This window comes from Natator depressus, chromosome 2 (genome assembly GCF_965152275.1).
Source record: "Natator depressus isolate rNatDep1 chromosome 2, rNatDep2.hap1, whole genome shotgun sequence".
NCBI lineage: Eukaryota > Metazoa > Chordata > Testudines > Cheloniidae > Natator > Natator depressus.
In genome coordinates, this window is record NC_134235.1 from 208832863 (window position 1) to 208847818 (window position 14956).

At 41.2% G+C, this 14956-nt stretch overlaps 1 protein-coding gene across 1 annotated transcript in view; it reads right to left on the reverse strand.

Annotated features, from left to right (window-relative positions):
- Positions 1 to 6764: 6764 nt before the first annotated feature.
- Positions 6765 to 14956, reverse strand: part of LRRC72 (leucine rich repeat containing 72) — a 47532-nt gene continuing 39340 nt past the window's right edge. The window contains exons 8-9 of the mRNA XM_074943540.1: positions 12320 to 12347; positions 6765 to 8472 (exon numbers count right to left, since the gene is read on the reverse strand). Of these exons, the coding sequence (XP_074799641.1) occupies positions 8307 to 8472; positions 12320 to 12347 (194 nt within the window). The 3' untranslated portion in view covers positions 6765 to 8306. The remainder of the gene's footprint in view (positions 8473 to 12319; positions 12348 to 14956) is intronic.

A 14956-nucleotide genomic window follows, 5' to 3' on the forward strand; every position in this document is an offset into this window, starting at 1 on the left:
AATAGGCTAGTATAATCACATACTTTAGAGCCCATTGTAGGTTGTCAAGACAAGTCATTTATACACTGGTCAATACTATATTTGCATATATCCCTCTGGTTGTATCTACAGTAAGTGTAGTAAACCTATGAATATCTGTGGAAAATGAGCCACTTCCTAGTGAAATGGGAAAACATTCAAATCACTTGGATTATCCTTGTTTTCAAAAATTAAAATCCTACATATACTAAATTAAAGATTTTTCTCCACGTGCAATAAAAGTGAAGCTGAGAGAGGCTTATGAAGTCATATGGAAGTTTAGCAGTTAAATTGCTTTACAACTGTTCACATCTTTTTTTTTTTTTTTTTTGAGTCTTCATCTGGATTCTGAACACTCTTCACTGTTCTTTACTGTGATGAGTTAGTTTCCACTATTGGTGCACAGCAATATATAATTTGTCTGTTTTGTGACAATTTTCATTAAATGATACTGCTGATCCAGTTGTCTCAAGTGGATTGTGAAATGTATCTTTCAAATAAATTACTTATTTGTTCAAAGAGACAAGACAAGTGAGGTGATATCTTCTATTGGACCAACTTCTGTTGTTGGAAGAGACAAGCTTTTGAGTTTCACAGAGCTCTTCTTTGGGTGTGGGACAAGTTGCTAGGGATAAGTGGTTCACCGATGCTCTAGGAGACCACTTCAAGTGAAGTGGGCAATTATTTCTTCAAAGATATTCAAGTCTATCACAGACCAATGAAAAGATTAGACCCAAGTTTTTAATATTAAACATTTACATTGACTAGAGTTTGAGTAGCAGCCGTGTTAGTCTATATTCGCAAAAAGAAAAGGAGTACTTGTGGCACCTTAGAGACTAACCGATTTATTTGAGCATAAGCTTTCATGAGCTACAGCTCACTTCATCGGCTGCATTCAAGATAGTTTCTAAATTCAGTTTTAAGGAAAAGGTTTCCTTTCTAGTACACTGAGATTTTATGTTTATGAAATATTTGCTAAGCATTGACCACATGCTTGATGGCCATACAAGACAAAAGGGTGAAGTCCTGGCCCCACTGAAGCCAATGGGAAAATTCCCAGTCACCCTTGATTCTGTCACCCTTATATTTGACGAGTGGTACAGTATGTCATGAAATCAGTGGGACAGTTCACAAAGTAACAGGTTTTAGAGGGGTAGCCGTGTTAGTCTGTATCAGTAAAAACGAGGAGTCCTTGTGGCACCTTAGAGACTAACAAATTTATTTGGGCATAAGCTTTTGTGGGATATAACCCACTTCATCAGATGCATGGAGTGGAAAATACAGTAAGCAGGTATAAATATACAGCATGTGAAAAGATAGGAGTTGCCTTACCAAGGTGGGGGGTCACCCCTTCTTCTCAGCTGTTGGGAATGGGCCACATCCACCCTAATTGAATGGGCCTCGTTAGCACTGCCCCCCCCCCCACACACACACACACACACACACACTTGGTGAGGGGGTACTTCTTCTATGGCTCAAAAAAATTTTAGTCTCCAGGGCTGGAAAAATAAGAGATTACTACTTAGAGCAGAATTTCAAAAGAATCTAAGGGCAGGTCTACACTACACCGGGATTGACGTTCTGAGATCGGTCCACCAGCGGTCAATTTTCTCCCATTGACCGCCCGTGGTGTAGACCCTGCGGTAACTCAACCTAAGGTACGTCAACTCCAGCTATGTGAATAACGTAGCTGGAGTTGCGTAGCGTAGGTCAACTTACCATGGTAGTTTGGACATAGCCTAGAGGAGTTAAGTGCCCAAGTACTATTGAGCTTAAATGGGATTTGGATGCCTAACTTCCTTGGGCACATCTGAAAATCCCAGTTTTTGAATCCTGTTAACTGCCTTTTTAAAATGAGAGCAATGATTGCTATGGAACTTTTTATAACCCAATTTTATCTTTCACTCTGCCAGCCAAACTTTCTTCCTGCTTCAGCAGGGCCTCACTGAAAAATCCAACAATTGGGAAAATCATAGAAGATATGGGTTGGAAGAGACCTCAGGAGGTCATCTCAAAGCAGGACCAACACCAACTAAATCATCCCAGCCAGGGCTTTGTCAAGCCGGGCCTTAAAAACCTGTAAGGATGGAGATTCCACCCCCTCCCTAGGAAACCCACTCCAGTGCTTCACCACCCTCCTAGTGAAATAGTTTTTCCTAATATCATTTGAGACCACTGCTCTTTGTTCTGTCATCTGCCACCACTGAGAACAGCCTAGGTCCATCCTCTTCGGAACCCCCCTTCAGGTAGTTGAAGGCTGTTATCAAATACCCCCTCACTCTTCTCTTCTGCAGACTAAATAAGTCCAGTTCCCTCAGCCTCTCCTCATAAGTTCCTCAGCCCCCTAATCATTTTCATTGCCCTCTGCTGGACTCGTTTCAATTTATCCACATCCTTTCTGTAGGGGCGGGCCCAAAACTGGACGCAATATTCCAAATGTGGCCTCACCAGTGCTGAATAGAGGGAAATAATCACTTCCCTCGATCTGCTGGCAATGCTCCTAATAATGCAGCCCAATATGCCATTAGCCTTCTTGGCCACAAGGGCAAACTGCTGACTCATATCCAGCTTCTTGTCCACTGTAATCCCCAGGTCCTTTTCTGCAAAACTGCCACTTAGCCAGTAGGTCTCCAGCCTGTAGCGGCGCATGAGATTCTTCCGTCCTAAGTGCAGGACTCTGCATTTATCCTTGTTGAACCTCATCAGATTTCCTTTGGCCCAATCCTCCAATTTGTCTAGGTCACTCCACCCTATCCCTACCCTCCAGCGTATCTACCTCTCCCCCTAGCTTGGTGTCATCTGCAAAATTGCTGAGGGTGCAATCTATTCCATCATCCAGATCATTAATGAAGATGCTAAACAAAACAAAAATACTGAGATGGGGGGAAAAAACAGGTCCTGTGCAAACAACAACTCTCAAGGAGCTGAGGATTTGGGTCATGGGCTCCCATTGTGCTAGGAACTGTGTAAACATCTTATGAAGATACTAGAGATCTTACAATCTGATTTCAAGTGAGACACAATTAGTGAGTATATCAAACAGCACAGAAAAAGGGGACAAAATAAGAACATAGTTATGTAAGTTAGTTATCACTCAATGTTGGTAACAATACTTAGTCCTCATATAAGACTTTTCACCCATAGATCTCAAAGACCTTGCCAAGGAGGTGTGTGTGTGGGGTCGGGGGGTAAGTATTATCCTCACTTTACTGATTGGGAAACTGAGTACAAAGAAGTGAAAAGACTTGCTCAGGGTTGCACAACAGATCAGTTGCAGAGCCATCCGGGAACAGAAACTAGGTCTGCTAACTCCTCGCCCAATGCCCCATTCTTCTCTACCACACTGCCTCCTTCTGTGATGGTCCAAATGATTAGAGTTTGTTTAGCTAGGAAGAAATGAATACCGTCATCTAATGTAAAACTGTTCCATGCCCCCGCCAACATTAGCAGTTTTAATGTCAGTGATACAGTGGAAGTAGGCCTTGAGTTGGAATTTGAGAGAACAGTGACTAGAGGATCAAGTTTCAGCCATGTTAGTCTGTATCAGCAAAAAGAAAAGGAGTACTTGTGGAACCTTAGAGACTAACAAATTTATTTGAGCATAAGCTTTCGTGAGCTACAGCTCACTTCATCGGCTATAGCTCACGAAAACTTATGCTCAAATAAATTTGTTAGTCTCTAAGGTGCCACAAGTCCTCCTTTTCTTTTTGGAGGATCAAGGCAACCAGTTCTGAGGTGTGTCTCCACATGTATCTCATCTATTTTCTAATCAACAGCCATTTCACCATAAAATCCTTCTAAGGCTACACTTAGAAAATTGAACTGACTACCAGGCACAGCATTCAAATAGGATATCCATATTTTTGAATGCCTATGACAAAAGGGCACCAACTAGAGCTGGTTGAATTGGAACATAAAATCAGAATTGTAGAATTTCCTACAAAACAGAAAGACTGGTTTCCACCCTGCTCTAGCGAGAAACTTCCTGTGAATATTGAGTCTGCCCTAAAAGAAAAGGCTTAAAAACCATGCATGCACACAAATGGGTGCATGCACACATACACAGAGCAAAAAAACCTAAAGTGACTAAAAGCCAGCTAATCTCAGAAACTGTAAAGTATTCATGATTCTCTAGCATGTCTATCTCAATTGCGTTAGGGATAGAATTAGGAGCATGTGGAAATTTACCTTATGGAACTCTTCTCTTTTGTGTTATAGTGGTTTGCACTGCACCCAAGACTTTAAGGCCCAACTGTGTCTGCAGCTATGTGTACCGTCCCCACTGATGTCAACAAGAGCCATCACAGGCAAAATGTAGCTGTATAGACTGTTATAGATGAATAGACTTGTATATACTGTGGGTGAAATTACTGTTGACCTGACCCCATCCCATTCTGCGGCAAAATCTATGTACTATATGCAACATATGCAAGAGCGGTAACAAAAGAGGCCTACAGGCCTGCGTCCTGTAAGACTTGGCTTAAGCTAAAAGCATTTCCATATGCTGGGCTGTGGCATTTGACCCAAATAACGGACTAGACCAATCTCTAGCTAGAAAAGAGCCAAAGGGCCTAAAGTCCCTAGCTGTCCATTATACGCACCCTCCACCCTGCAAAAGTCCCTACACAAAACGCTGCCACAAGCAAACCACAGATGTTGATAATAACGTGCGTCAGCACAGTGCTAATTATAAAACTGTTTTTAATTATCTCCTTATAAGGCTTTATTAACAATGCTTGAGTGGTAAAAATAATTAATAAGGAAATGTATCATTTGGCTTGGATTTGAACCTATATAAAACTGGTATTGTAGGGGCAGGGCAGAAAGAGACCAGGGTGGCACCTCTGTGTGACCATCTCTGTCTCCCTCTCCCTGCATGCTTGTATTCAATAAAAAACCTCAGACTGTTTGAACCAAACAGATGGTGTGACTCGTTTTCCACAACAATATTGAGTAACTACTTATGTAACATAAGAAGAAATGCACACCAAGAACTGGGCATGCTGGGAGACTAATTCTGTTGATATGGCCTACCAGGACAGCCTTCTGTAGCCATTTTGTAGCCAAGAAAGTTGACTAGTATTTAGCTGTTCTTTAATCAAAAAACTTTGTTGACAGTAAAATAGTATAGCTCCCTTTTTTTGTACTGAATTCCTGCTTCTTCTTTGCAACAGCATCATTATAATTACATTAAAAATAGGTTAAAAGAACATTAAAGTTGCAACGTCAAGCACTCAAAAGTTAAGAAATGCCAGAGTTAAGATTGCCTCTGCAATCTTAATTTTTGCATATGTATTAGATCTTTGCTTACATACTAATTTTTTTCCCACAGGACTTTTATCTCCAGTTCACAGGACAAATGGTTCTCTAGATAAATCAGGGTTGTATAGTGAATGAGGCTGTTGTCAGTAGGAACCTTGCTTGTCTCATTTGTTGCAGAAGTTGGAAGATGTGTCGTGAACAAGGTAAAGGACTGCAGAAACAGCAGGGATGGTCTCATGGTTAAAGCAGTTGAATGCTGCCATGGGGAATTGGGAACTTCTATCCCTGCCTCTGTCACAGAGCTCCTATGTGATGCTAGGCAAGACATTCAAATGAAAACGTTCACAGTTGGCTGCTGATTGTGCATTCCTCATTTCCTTGGTGCCCAATGTGAAACAGATGGGGCCAGATATGCAGAAGTATTGAGTGCTCAGAATTGCAAATGAAGACGATTGGAGCTGAGCTTTGACCATAGAAAGTGCTAGAAAAATCATAGGTAGTCCAGATAATCAAGACAAGTTTGGCCTTAAATATCTGTGTCTCAGTTCCCCATCTGGAAGATGGGGATAATAACACCTAATTGCACAGGGTTATTGTAAAGATAAATTCATGAATGTCTGTGAAGCACTCAGATACTATGGTGAGAACACAAAAATGCCAGGAGTAAATTACTAATTTTGTATTCAATGCAAGGTGTAGACGGTGTGTGGTAAATAAGGCCTGGGACCACAAACCAAATGACAAGGATTCAAAAAAATATTGAAAATATTGAATAACTATCCATTGTGAGGCCCTGGGTCCTTCAGAAAAATAACATATGATCATATAATTAAAACTGTATCATAATACATATGCACAATGGGCCCAAGTTTAGACTGCACGGCCATCCTTAATTCTGGAATTTCCTAATATTTGAATGCTTGATTTTGCAACCTTATTTTTCTTTTAATCTAGTTTTATGGCTATAATTTCCTAATTTAGGGTTTAAAAAAAAAACTGAAAAAAAACAAATTCCATCATATGGAACCATATTGACCCCCAACTTGGGTAGTCAGCAGGGTTTAGACCTTTAGTTCTACAATACAGACCTCTGCCATTTGAGCTAATGGAGTAACTGATAGAAATAGTAGGCTGTTATCATCTATGTGGACCAGCCACTAGATGGGGAGGACATACAAACACACTTGCCAGTGGGTTTCATAACTATTTTCTGACAGCAGAGGAGTATAGAGATGCAGGACTTCTAGGTTCAATTCTAGGTTCTGGAGGAGAATGTACCTGAATGGTTATAGACTTTTCTGCACCTGTCCCTCCCACACATGCCTGTATCTTTCTGCCTCTACTTCTATCCATCCTACCTTGGCTCTGTCTCTCTCTCCTCCTAGTCACCCCCCACCTTGGTTCCTCCCTCCTTCCCCCACCTTTCTGCTCCTATCCAATCCTGCACCATTTGGCTCTTGCCCCTGCCCCTATTTGCTTCTATCTAATCCCCTCCATCCTCTGGTTTATGCCCTCCTCCTGTTCTGTACCTATATGCCCCTCTCTGCTCTTCTCCCTCTCCTTGCACCCCACTACAGCTCCTGTCTCCCTCCACTAGCTCCTGTTCCTGCTGTCCCCATTCTGTTCCTCCTCACCCTCTGTCTTCTGAAAGACACCTTCCCCACATGCATCTCGCTTCAGTCAGGCAGCTTCTTCTTTCTCTTCCATATTCGCAGGGGGAGCATTGAGAGCACAGGAGAGACAGTTTCCTTGCTGTCAGTTCCAATGCTTGGTGGCACATAGGCCCCTGGCAGTGGGGAGGAGCAATCAGAGTGAAAGTCGTGCTTGGGTCCCTACAGCCCTAGGCTGGAGTATGCTCAGTGCACACAAAATCTTCAGAGAATTTAACAACATGAAATTTACTTCTGTAATTGAGTAAATCAGAGTGTAACTTTACATTGCAACTGTCCCAGTGCAATGTACTTCCCTCTTCCCCTGGAGACTGAAACATTTTCTTCCACACCACACTCAGCTTCATACTGCTGTGAGATAAAGTATTAGATCCCTTCTAACTGTGAATCCTGGGATAAAGCACCTACAGTGTTTAACTGCTGGGATGCAGGCCAGTCTCTGTGGACTCAATCATGGCTCTCTGATCTACCAAAAGCTCTCCCCTACCCCACATACACTGGGAGATAAATCCTGCCTTTCCTTTGATGGAACAGCTCAGGAGGTTCTCCATGAGAGCAATGCAGTAGAGTTTTCCCATGAGGAGTGATTAATACGTCTGTCTGGCTAGATTCCTAGTGTTTCACCTTGACCACTATGAGCACAATGGCAAAGACAGGTTTCTGGCCAACAGGAAGTAAGAAAGGTTGGGACTCTTGTAAGAAGCCAGCATGGACTTACCTTGCCTCTTCTCTACATTCCTAATGTGATTAACTTTCCCCTCCTGCCAGTTCCAGACACTTTCCTTTGAAACAGCAATCAGCAAAGGACAAAAGTGGATTGTAGCAGGAGTTGGGAACAGGGCTAAAATTAAGATATCAATGATAAGGACTATATAACAACCTTATACACTGAGATGACTTGCAATGACTTCATTTGGGAAAGAGAGAGGCCACATGAAGCCTTAATCTGACCTGGAAGTGTTGGAAACTAAGGTGGTAAGAGAAACCTGATTAATTTAGAAAAGAGGAGGCCAACCAGCAAAGAATATCAAAGATGAATACATTCATCCTTAGTGTCCTAAAAGTTAATGTAAAGGTTTGCTTTGTTAATTTGTCACAACAGACAATATTATACTCATGAGAATTCAATTAGTGGCAACATTATGATAAAGTTACAGCAAATCTGTGACCGGCATTTTCTAACCTTAATCCTTGAATCCCCACATTTGGGATTAAAGGAAATGAATTTAGAATTTTCCTGCTGAAAGTTCTTTTAATCAAGTATAAGTTATAGCATACATGTTTTATGGATATTAACTTACAATAAAAGTTTAATATCCAACATGTAGGTACATATTTTCTTAAGGAACCAAACAGTTATCTGAATTTGACTGTCAATTTCTCAGGAGGTTCTTCTGGTTTGTTTTCAAGGCGTATTCCTAGACAGGTGGATATTTTATTCCAATCCACAGAGGAAAATTCCATTATAGATCTCTTCATTGTCCTCACAAAAACAGCATCTTCAGGGTTCGCAAATGGAACTCTACAAAAATAACAAAACAAATGTAAATAACTGACATGATAAAAACAATTTTTATCTATTTTATCTAAAATTCTAACCACTTTGGAATTATTTTCTGGAAACAGTTATGTGGAAAGTAATGGTAGAGACAATTATTGATTAAACAGACTAGTCTATAACTACTTACGAAATTTTTTTGTACACTTCCTCTCTAAATCTTGAGATCAAAATGAGACAAAACAAAAGAGAATCAAAAAAGGCAGCGTCAGAGAAGTCCAAGTAAAAGAAACTTCGTTTTATTAAACTAAATGCAATAAACTAATTAAAATGTATTTTCCTTAACTTTAAAAAATAAGTGAACTCAGTGCAAAAAGATATATTAATACAATATTAATTGCTCAGAGTTAACTTTCACAATATTGCCACATTTATACACAGGAATATGATTCTGTGCATATAGATCTGGTTACAGTAGGATTTATAAGTGAATTTTATGACTTGTATGTAAGCAGGGTCTGAATGAACTCCACTCTGACAGCTAGCTGGGGAGGGGTAGAGATGTCAGGAGCAATCTGTATTTACATGAACACACCTACTCTGCCAAGATATACAGCAGATAGAGCTGTGTTGCTCAAAGTGATCAACTTTGGCTGGTGTTGGGTTACAAATCACTTTAGTATTGAATACTAGGGGAGTGAAATGTTGTTATCAATATTGTCTTTATTGTATGAATAAAGGGGCTCAAAACTGTGCTTAACCTATTCCAAATGAGGGGGTCACCCTCAGCTGAAAGCCAGGGGCTCAAATTCTAGACCCCTGTGAAAGTAAGTGAGAGTGGAGATGGGTGTCCCAGCCATGAGATGTAGACTTTCTGATCTGGTTTAACCTGTTCTTCCCTACAGATAGTGCTAAATAGGCTTAATTAGGAACCTTTTGTTATTTCAAATACTCAGTAAGAGCTGTTTCAGAGTAACAGCCGTGTTAGTCTGTATTCGTAAAAAGAAAAAAGAAAAGGAGTACTTGTGGCACCTTAGAGACTAACCAGTTTATTTGAGCATGAGCTTTCGTGAGCTACAGCTCACTTCATAAGCTCATGCTCAAATAAACTGGTTAGTCTCTAAGGTGCCACAAGTACTCCTTTTCTTTTTTCAGTAAGAGCTGAAATCACTTGTGGTAGAGTAGTGTTTCTGCCCAGCCTGCTGAAAACCACTAAGAGAGTGATATACAGATGTCACAGCAGTGAGGCAGGTGGCAGCAGAAAGTAACTGATGGGCAGCCAGCAAAAGTGGCAAGCAGTCAGTGAGTTACCATGGCTGATGAGATGGCTAGGCGGCAAGAAACCGTGACTGGCAGGGCAAGTGCTCAGATGGCGGAGCAAGCAAGGTGCCTTCTTCCCCAGGTGAGAGGTGAACTCACACAGATGCAACTCTGAACCCTGGGTCCTCACTGACCAAGGACAATCACTGTGATTGGGGTATGGTGAGGAAGCAGAGGGGGGCACAGTAAAGGAACTTTTGGTTGTGGAAAATCTTCTGCCCCGCGCACTCTGGGGTGGGTGTCCTGCGCACAGTTTTATGTTTATGAATCCTCCTTGTGGCATTTTCCCTAATTAATGTCAGGTGTCTCTCCTTTCATTAAAAGTTTATTTTCTAAACTCAGAGTCTGTGCTTGCGAGTGGGGAAATATTGCCTCTCGGAGGTGCCCAGAGGTGGTGTGTAATTTTCCTAGGTTACTGAGTGGCAGCTTGAGCCAGTTCTATGTTGTATTGTTGAAAAGGAACCCCTGTACCTGGTTGCTGCTGGCCTCACCTGGCAGAAGGGTTACATGTACATGTAAAATCTTAATCATTACACTGCATTTATAGTCTCTTTTGCAGATGTAAGTGATCACACACTTAGGCAAATGCAACTGATGTTTATTTCACTGTGATTCTTCTGGATAATCAAGGTGCAAACTTCTGATTAGCAGATTTTGAATCCAAAAACTGAAACTCCATAAGCTCGTTTTGTGCCATGTCATATTTTAGTTGTACCATAAGAGATGTGAGTTGTAGACTCACAAAATCAGTGAGGAGAGTAGAGGCAGAAAGAAACTCGGCACTACAGTCATTCTCATATATAAGTGCTCAGGTGTTGGGCACGGTATAAAAACTGAATAGAAAAGAACTCTCTGCATAAAGGCATGTACACACATTAGCATGTGCCTAGCTTTAATTGTGTGAGGAGTTCCACTGACTTCAACAGGTCTATTCCAGTGCTTATAGTTAAGCATGCGCTTAAGTACCTTGTGGAATCTGGGACCTGAGCACTAAAAGCAACAGAAAGTATATGCAGCAAGCAGAGTGGTATTGAAACCAGCATAGAACTCTGTTTTCTTTATGATTTGCCTGATTGCATAGCTCCATACTCAAAGTGGATAGTTATGTATACTTAGGTTGTTAAAGGAAATGGTAGCGAACTTATGTGCACTAACATGTGTACATGCTAATTTTAAAAATATATTTCTCAACAATGTCTATGTTTAAAACATAGCTACTCACACATGTTGCTCACTGATAAATTAAAACAAGCATGAACTGTTAAACTTGTAAAGTTTCCCCATAAAAAAACTGCATCTAAAAATGTCTGAGCATTAATAGCATCCTTTTCCCTACCACAACACTGAGAGAGAACTAAGTTTTATCTTTATTTCTATTATACATGAAAAATCCAACAAAATAAACCAACTGTGGGCTGAGAAATTTCATTCCACAGGGCAGCATGTTTTCCAGGAAAGTGCCTATTTAAGAAAAGGGAGTTAGAAGGAAATTCTCTCACCCATTTTATAGCAGAACTACTCAGTTGCTCTAACACATTAATGTACAATATTTTTAGCACTTAGTCCAGGTGTGGGCAAACTATAGCCTGCAGGCCGCATCCAGGCCACCAGCCATTTTAAGCTGGCCCTTGAGCTCCCACTGGGGAGTGGGGTCGGGGGCCACTCCACGCAGCTCCCGGAAGCCGCGGCATGGCCCACCTCCAGCACTCCAGCCAGGGAGCAGGGTCGGGGGACGCTCCACGCAGCTCTCGGAAGCAGCAGCATGGCCCCCCTCTGGCCCCTATGCAGTCCAATGGCTCCAATGGGAGCTGTAGGGGTGGTGCCTGTGGATGGGGCAGCATGCAGAGACACCTGACCACGCCTCTGCATAGGAGCCAGAGAAGCAACATGCCACTGCTTCCGGGAGCCGCTTGAGGTAAGTGCTGCCCAGAGTCTTCACCCCTGAGCCTCTCAGAATGCCCCAACCCCCTGCCCCAGCCCTGATCCCCCTCCTGCCCTCCAAACCCCTCGATCCTAGCCCGGAGCACCCTCTTGCACCCCAAACCCCTCATCCCCAGCCCTACCCCACAGCCCACACCCCACAGCCGGAGCCCTCCCCCTCCACACCGCATTCCCCAGCCCGGAGTCCCCTCCTGCACCCTGAACTCCTCATTTCTGGCCCCACCCCACAGCCCGCACCCCCTCCCGCACCCCAACACCAATTTTGTGAGCATTCATGGCCTGCCATACAATTTCTATTCCCAGATGTGGCCCTCAAGCCAAAAAGCTTGCCCACCCCTGACTTTGTGTTTGATATTGCAAAATGAACTGCATTTTATCATACACCTCATTTCCTAATCAGCAATACTACTGAAAATGCATTGAAGATAGCAGCAGGTGGATTGTCTCATCACTGATGGACACAGTGGTTTATCCCACCACAAAAAAGAGCAGAATATTTTTTAAAAGTTTCTGCCTTTTTTTTTTGTTTGTTTGTTTTGTAGGAGCAGTGAGGATTGAGTGAATACTCTTGATGTGCAAAAACAAAAATAGGCACAAACAAACTACTTACTTATTTATGTGATTTGCAACTTCATAACCTGTAACAACAAATTTATAATAAGTAGTTAATATTTCTACAGCACTTTGACCATTTAAGAACTACGGTTTGTTCTAGCTCCCATTGACTTGAATAGTGCAAGATCAATCCCTAGGAGTGCTAGCCATTACAACTGAATATTAGTAGTTAAATAAAAATATAGGCTATAGCTTCCTGGTTATTAAATGTTTTCTTCTGACTGTATATGTTGTGTCATTATTCACATTTTACTTCCCCTCCCAAAAAATGCTGCCATACATTTTTTTCTTTAAAAGAAATGATAGCACCAACCCTCCAATAGCAAAGCAATGTGAACATATGATGAAGAAAAAGATACACTGTTCAAAGATATCAGTTTCTAACTTCCCAGGGGTCCTTATGAACTATGAGGGAAAAGATTAAAAATAACTCTTTCAACCTGCATTTTAGAAATTATTATTAAACTAGTAAAGCTTATAGTCATTGTTTTGCAGATGATTTAAATCTATGCAAAACATTACACTCAAAATCACTTGCAATTAACTTATTATCAAGTCCAAACTTTGCACTCTGAACTCCTGAAATGGGTTTATTAGAACCAACTGCATGATGTTCAGTCTACAATGAGAAAATGTGTAAGTATTTTTATCTATAGTGGACACGGTATTGTAGATAGGGCATGAGAGTTTTTAGAGCAGGCTCAGGTGACATGACAGTAGAATCACCTGTGACCTTTCTCTACTACTAGAGAATCCACTGTTGGTAGCAGTGAAGCTGCAGCAGTGTAAAAAGTTGTTGTCATTTTGGTTATAATATAAACCCATTTTCAATGGCTCCTGAGTTCCATATTTTGCCGTTTAAGAAAGTCTGAGGCTGAGTGTAGGCTAAGTTCAGTGGGACTAATTCACATGCTTAATGTTAAGCATGTGCTTTGCTACATCAGGGTCATATTGCATTGTTCAAGCAGATATTTTAACAACTCTTAACAAATTCCTCCATACAAAAAAAGCGCCCCCAGCATTACAGTGGTCGAGCTTACTAATGTATATGCATAACAGTGCTTCAGAGAGTCATCTCTGCTTATCGGACTGATTAAAGAAAGTTTTGACTATTTTTGCTCCATTAAATTCAGAGATATAAAAGAGAATTACCTGGATTATATTTCAGGGCTTGTCTATTGGGGGGAGGGGTTAATCTGTAGCTCTTTGATGTGCATTAGGTAATGTGAAATACCCAAACCACACTAATATCATACACATGGAACAGTGTGCCCACTTTTAATGTGCATCATTTTGTGCACACGATGGTGGTTTGCTGAGTACTAAGGGCATGGTGTTCTTGGAGAGTATCCCATTATCCTTTGCTTTGTTGCTAAGCAATATGCATTCTGGGATTTTTCTTGCTATGCATTGTGGGATGCATAATGGATGCCAGGCAGGTTCAAATTTTTAAAAAATCATAGACTTCCTCTGTCTCTCTACCCCATATTTCTTTTCTGGGTGAGCTAGTGCCATTTTCAAATTGCTGTCAGCCATCATGGACCCTGCAATCAGTGGCCCCCTCACGCTCATCCTCTGATGAGTTTTACTGATTGTCCTTGGTGGAGTGGGGAAGAAAGCATGCAGCAGGCTCCAAACTTTTTCTGGGTATGGTGGTCATGTAGTTGTGGAAAATCCTGTCCAACTCTTCAAAAAATGGAGAGGTTTCATGTCTCCTGTTGGATTTTTTCCTCTCATCCCTGGTTTTAATATAAGTCCTCCTGAGCTGTTTGCTCTTTATCTGGTACTGGTTGGCATATGATCATGAACCCTTGCAGACATCTGCTTAGCAATCTCCACAAAAAGATATAATTCCCTATATAGACAAGATCACAGCTTGTCTAGAATGAGCAAATCGTTAATTAAATTCCAACTGCACACCCAAAGTGCATTCATTTACACCTGCCCAATCCCATGGAAGACAATGGGATTGCATATTTGTCACTGAACATAATTCGAAGCCACTACAGTTCATGACTGTACCTTAGGCCAGAATTTGGTTTGCAGGATCTTTACTGGTAAAGATGGTGTGCAAGACAAAAATTTGACAATTTGAAAAAACATCATCCTTCTTTTAAATGGATCAAATTTCATCTGGACTCACACAGACCCAACAAAGATGACATGCTACATTGCCATTTTTAGAAAATCACAATTAAGAGCACAACATTTTAAACTTCTACAAATAAAACAGGTAGGGAGAGATGTTAAGTATGTAAGTCTACTAAAAAACCAAACCTTTGTGTGACCGATATTTCTAATAGGTATATATTTGTAGTATACTTTAAGCAAAAGGCTCCAGACCTAGAGTTTTGTGTATTTAGATGCTATAGAAAAGGCTGATGCACCATCTGCAACACTATTTAAGAGAGAAATTCTTTTTCTTTGGAAGACTGAAAAGGTCTAAAATGTCAAATAAGCACCAGGGGGCACCAAAACTCTAAACAACCGGATCTGTCTGTGACAGATATTCATGAGACAAGGTGGGTGAGGTAATTGTCTTTTAATGAATCAACTTCTGTCGGTGAGAGAGACAAACTGTCGTACTTACACAACAGAAGTGGTCCAATAAAAATATTACTTCACCCATCAT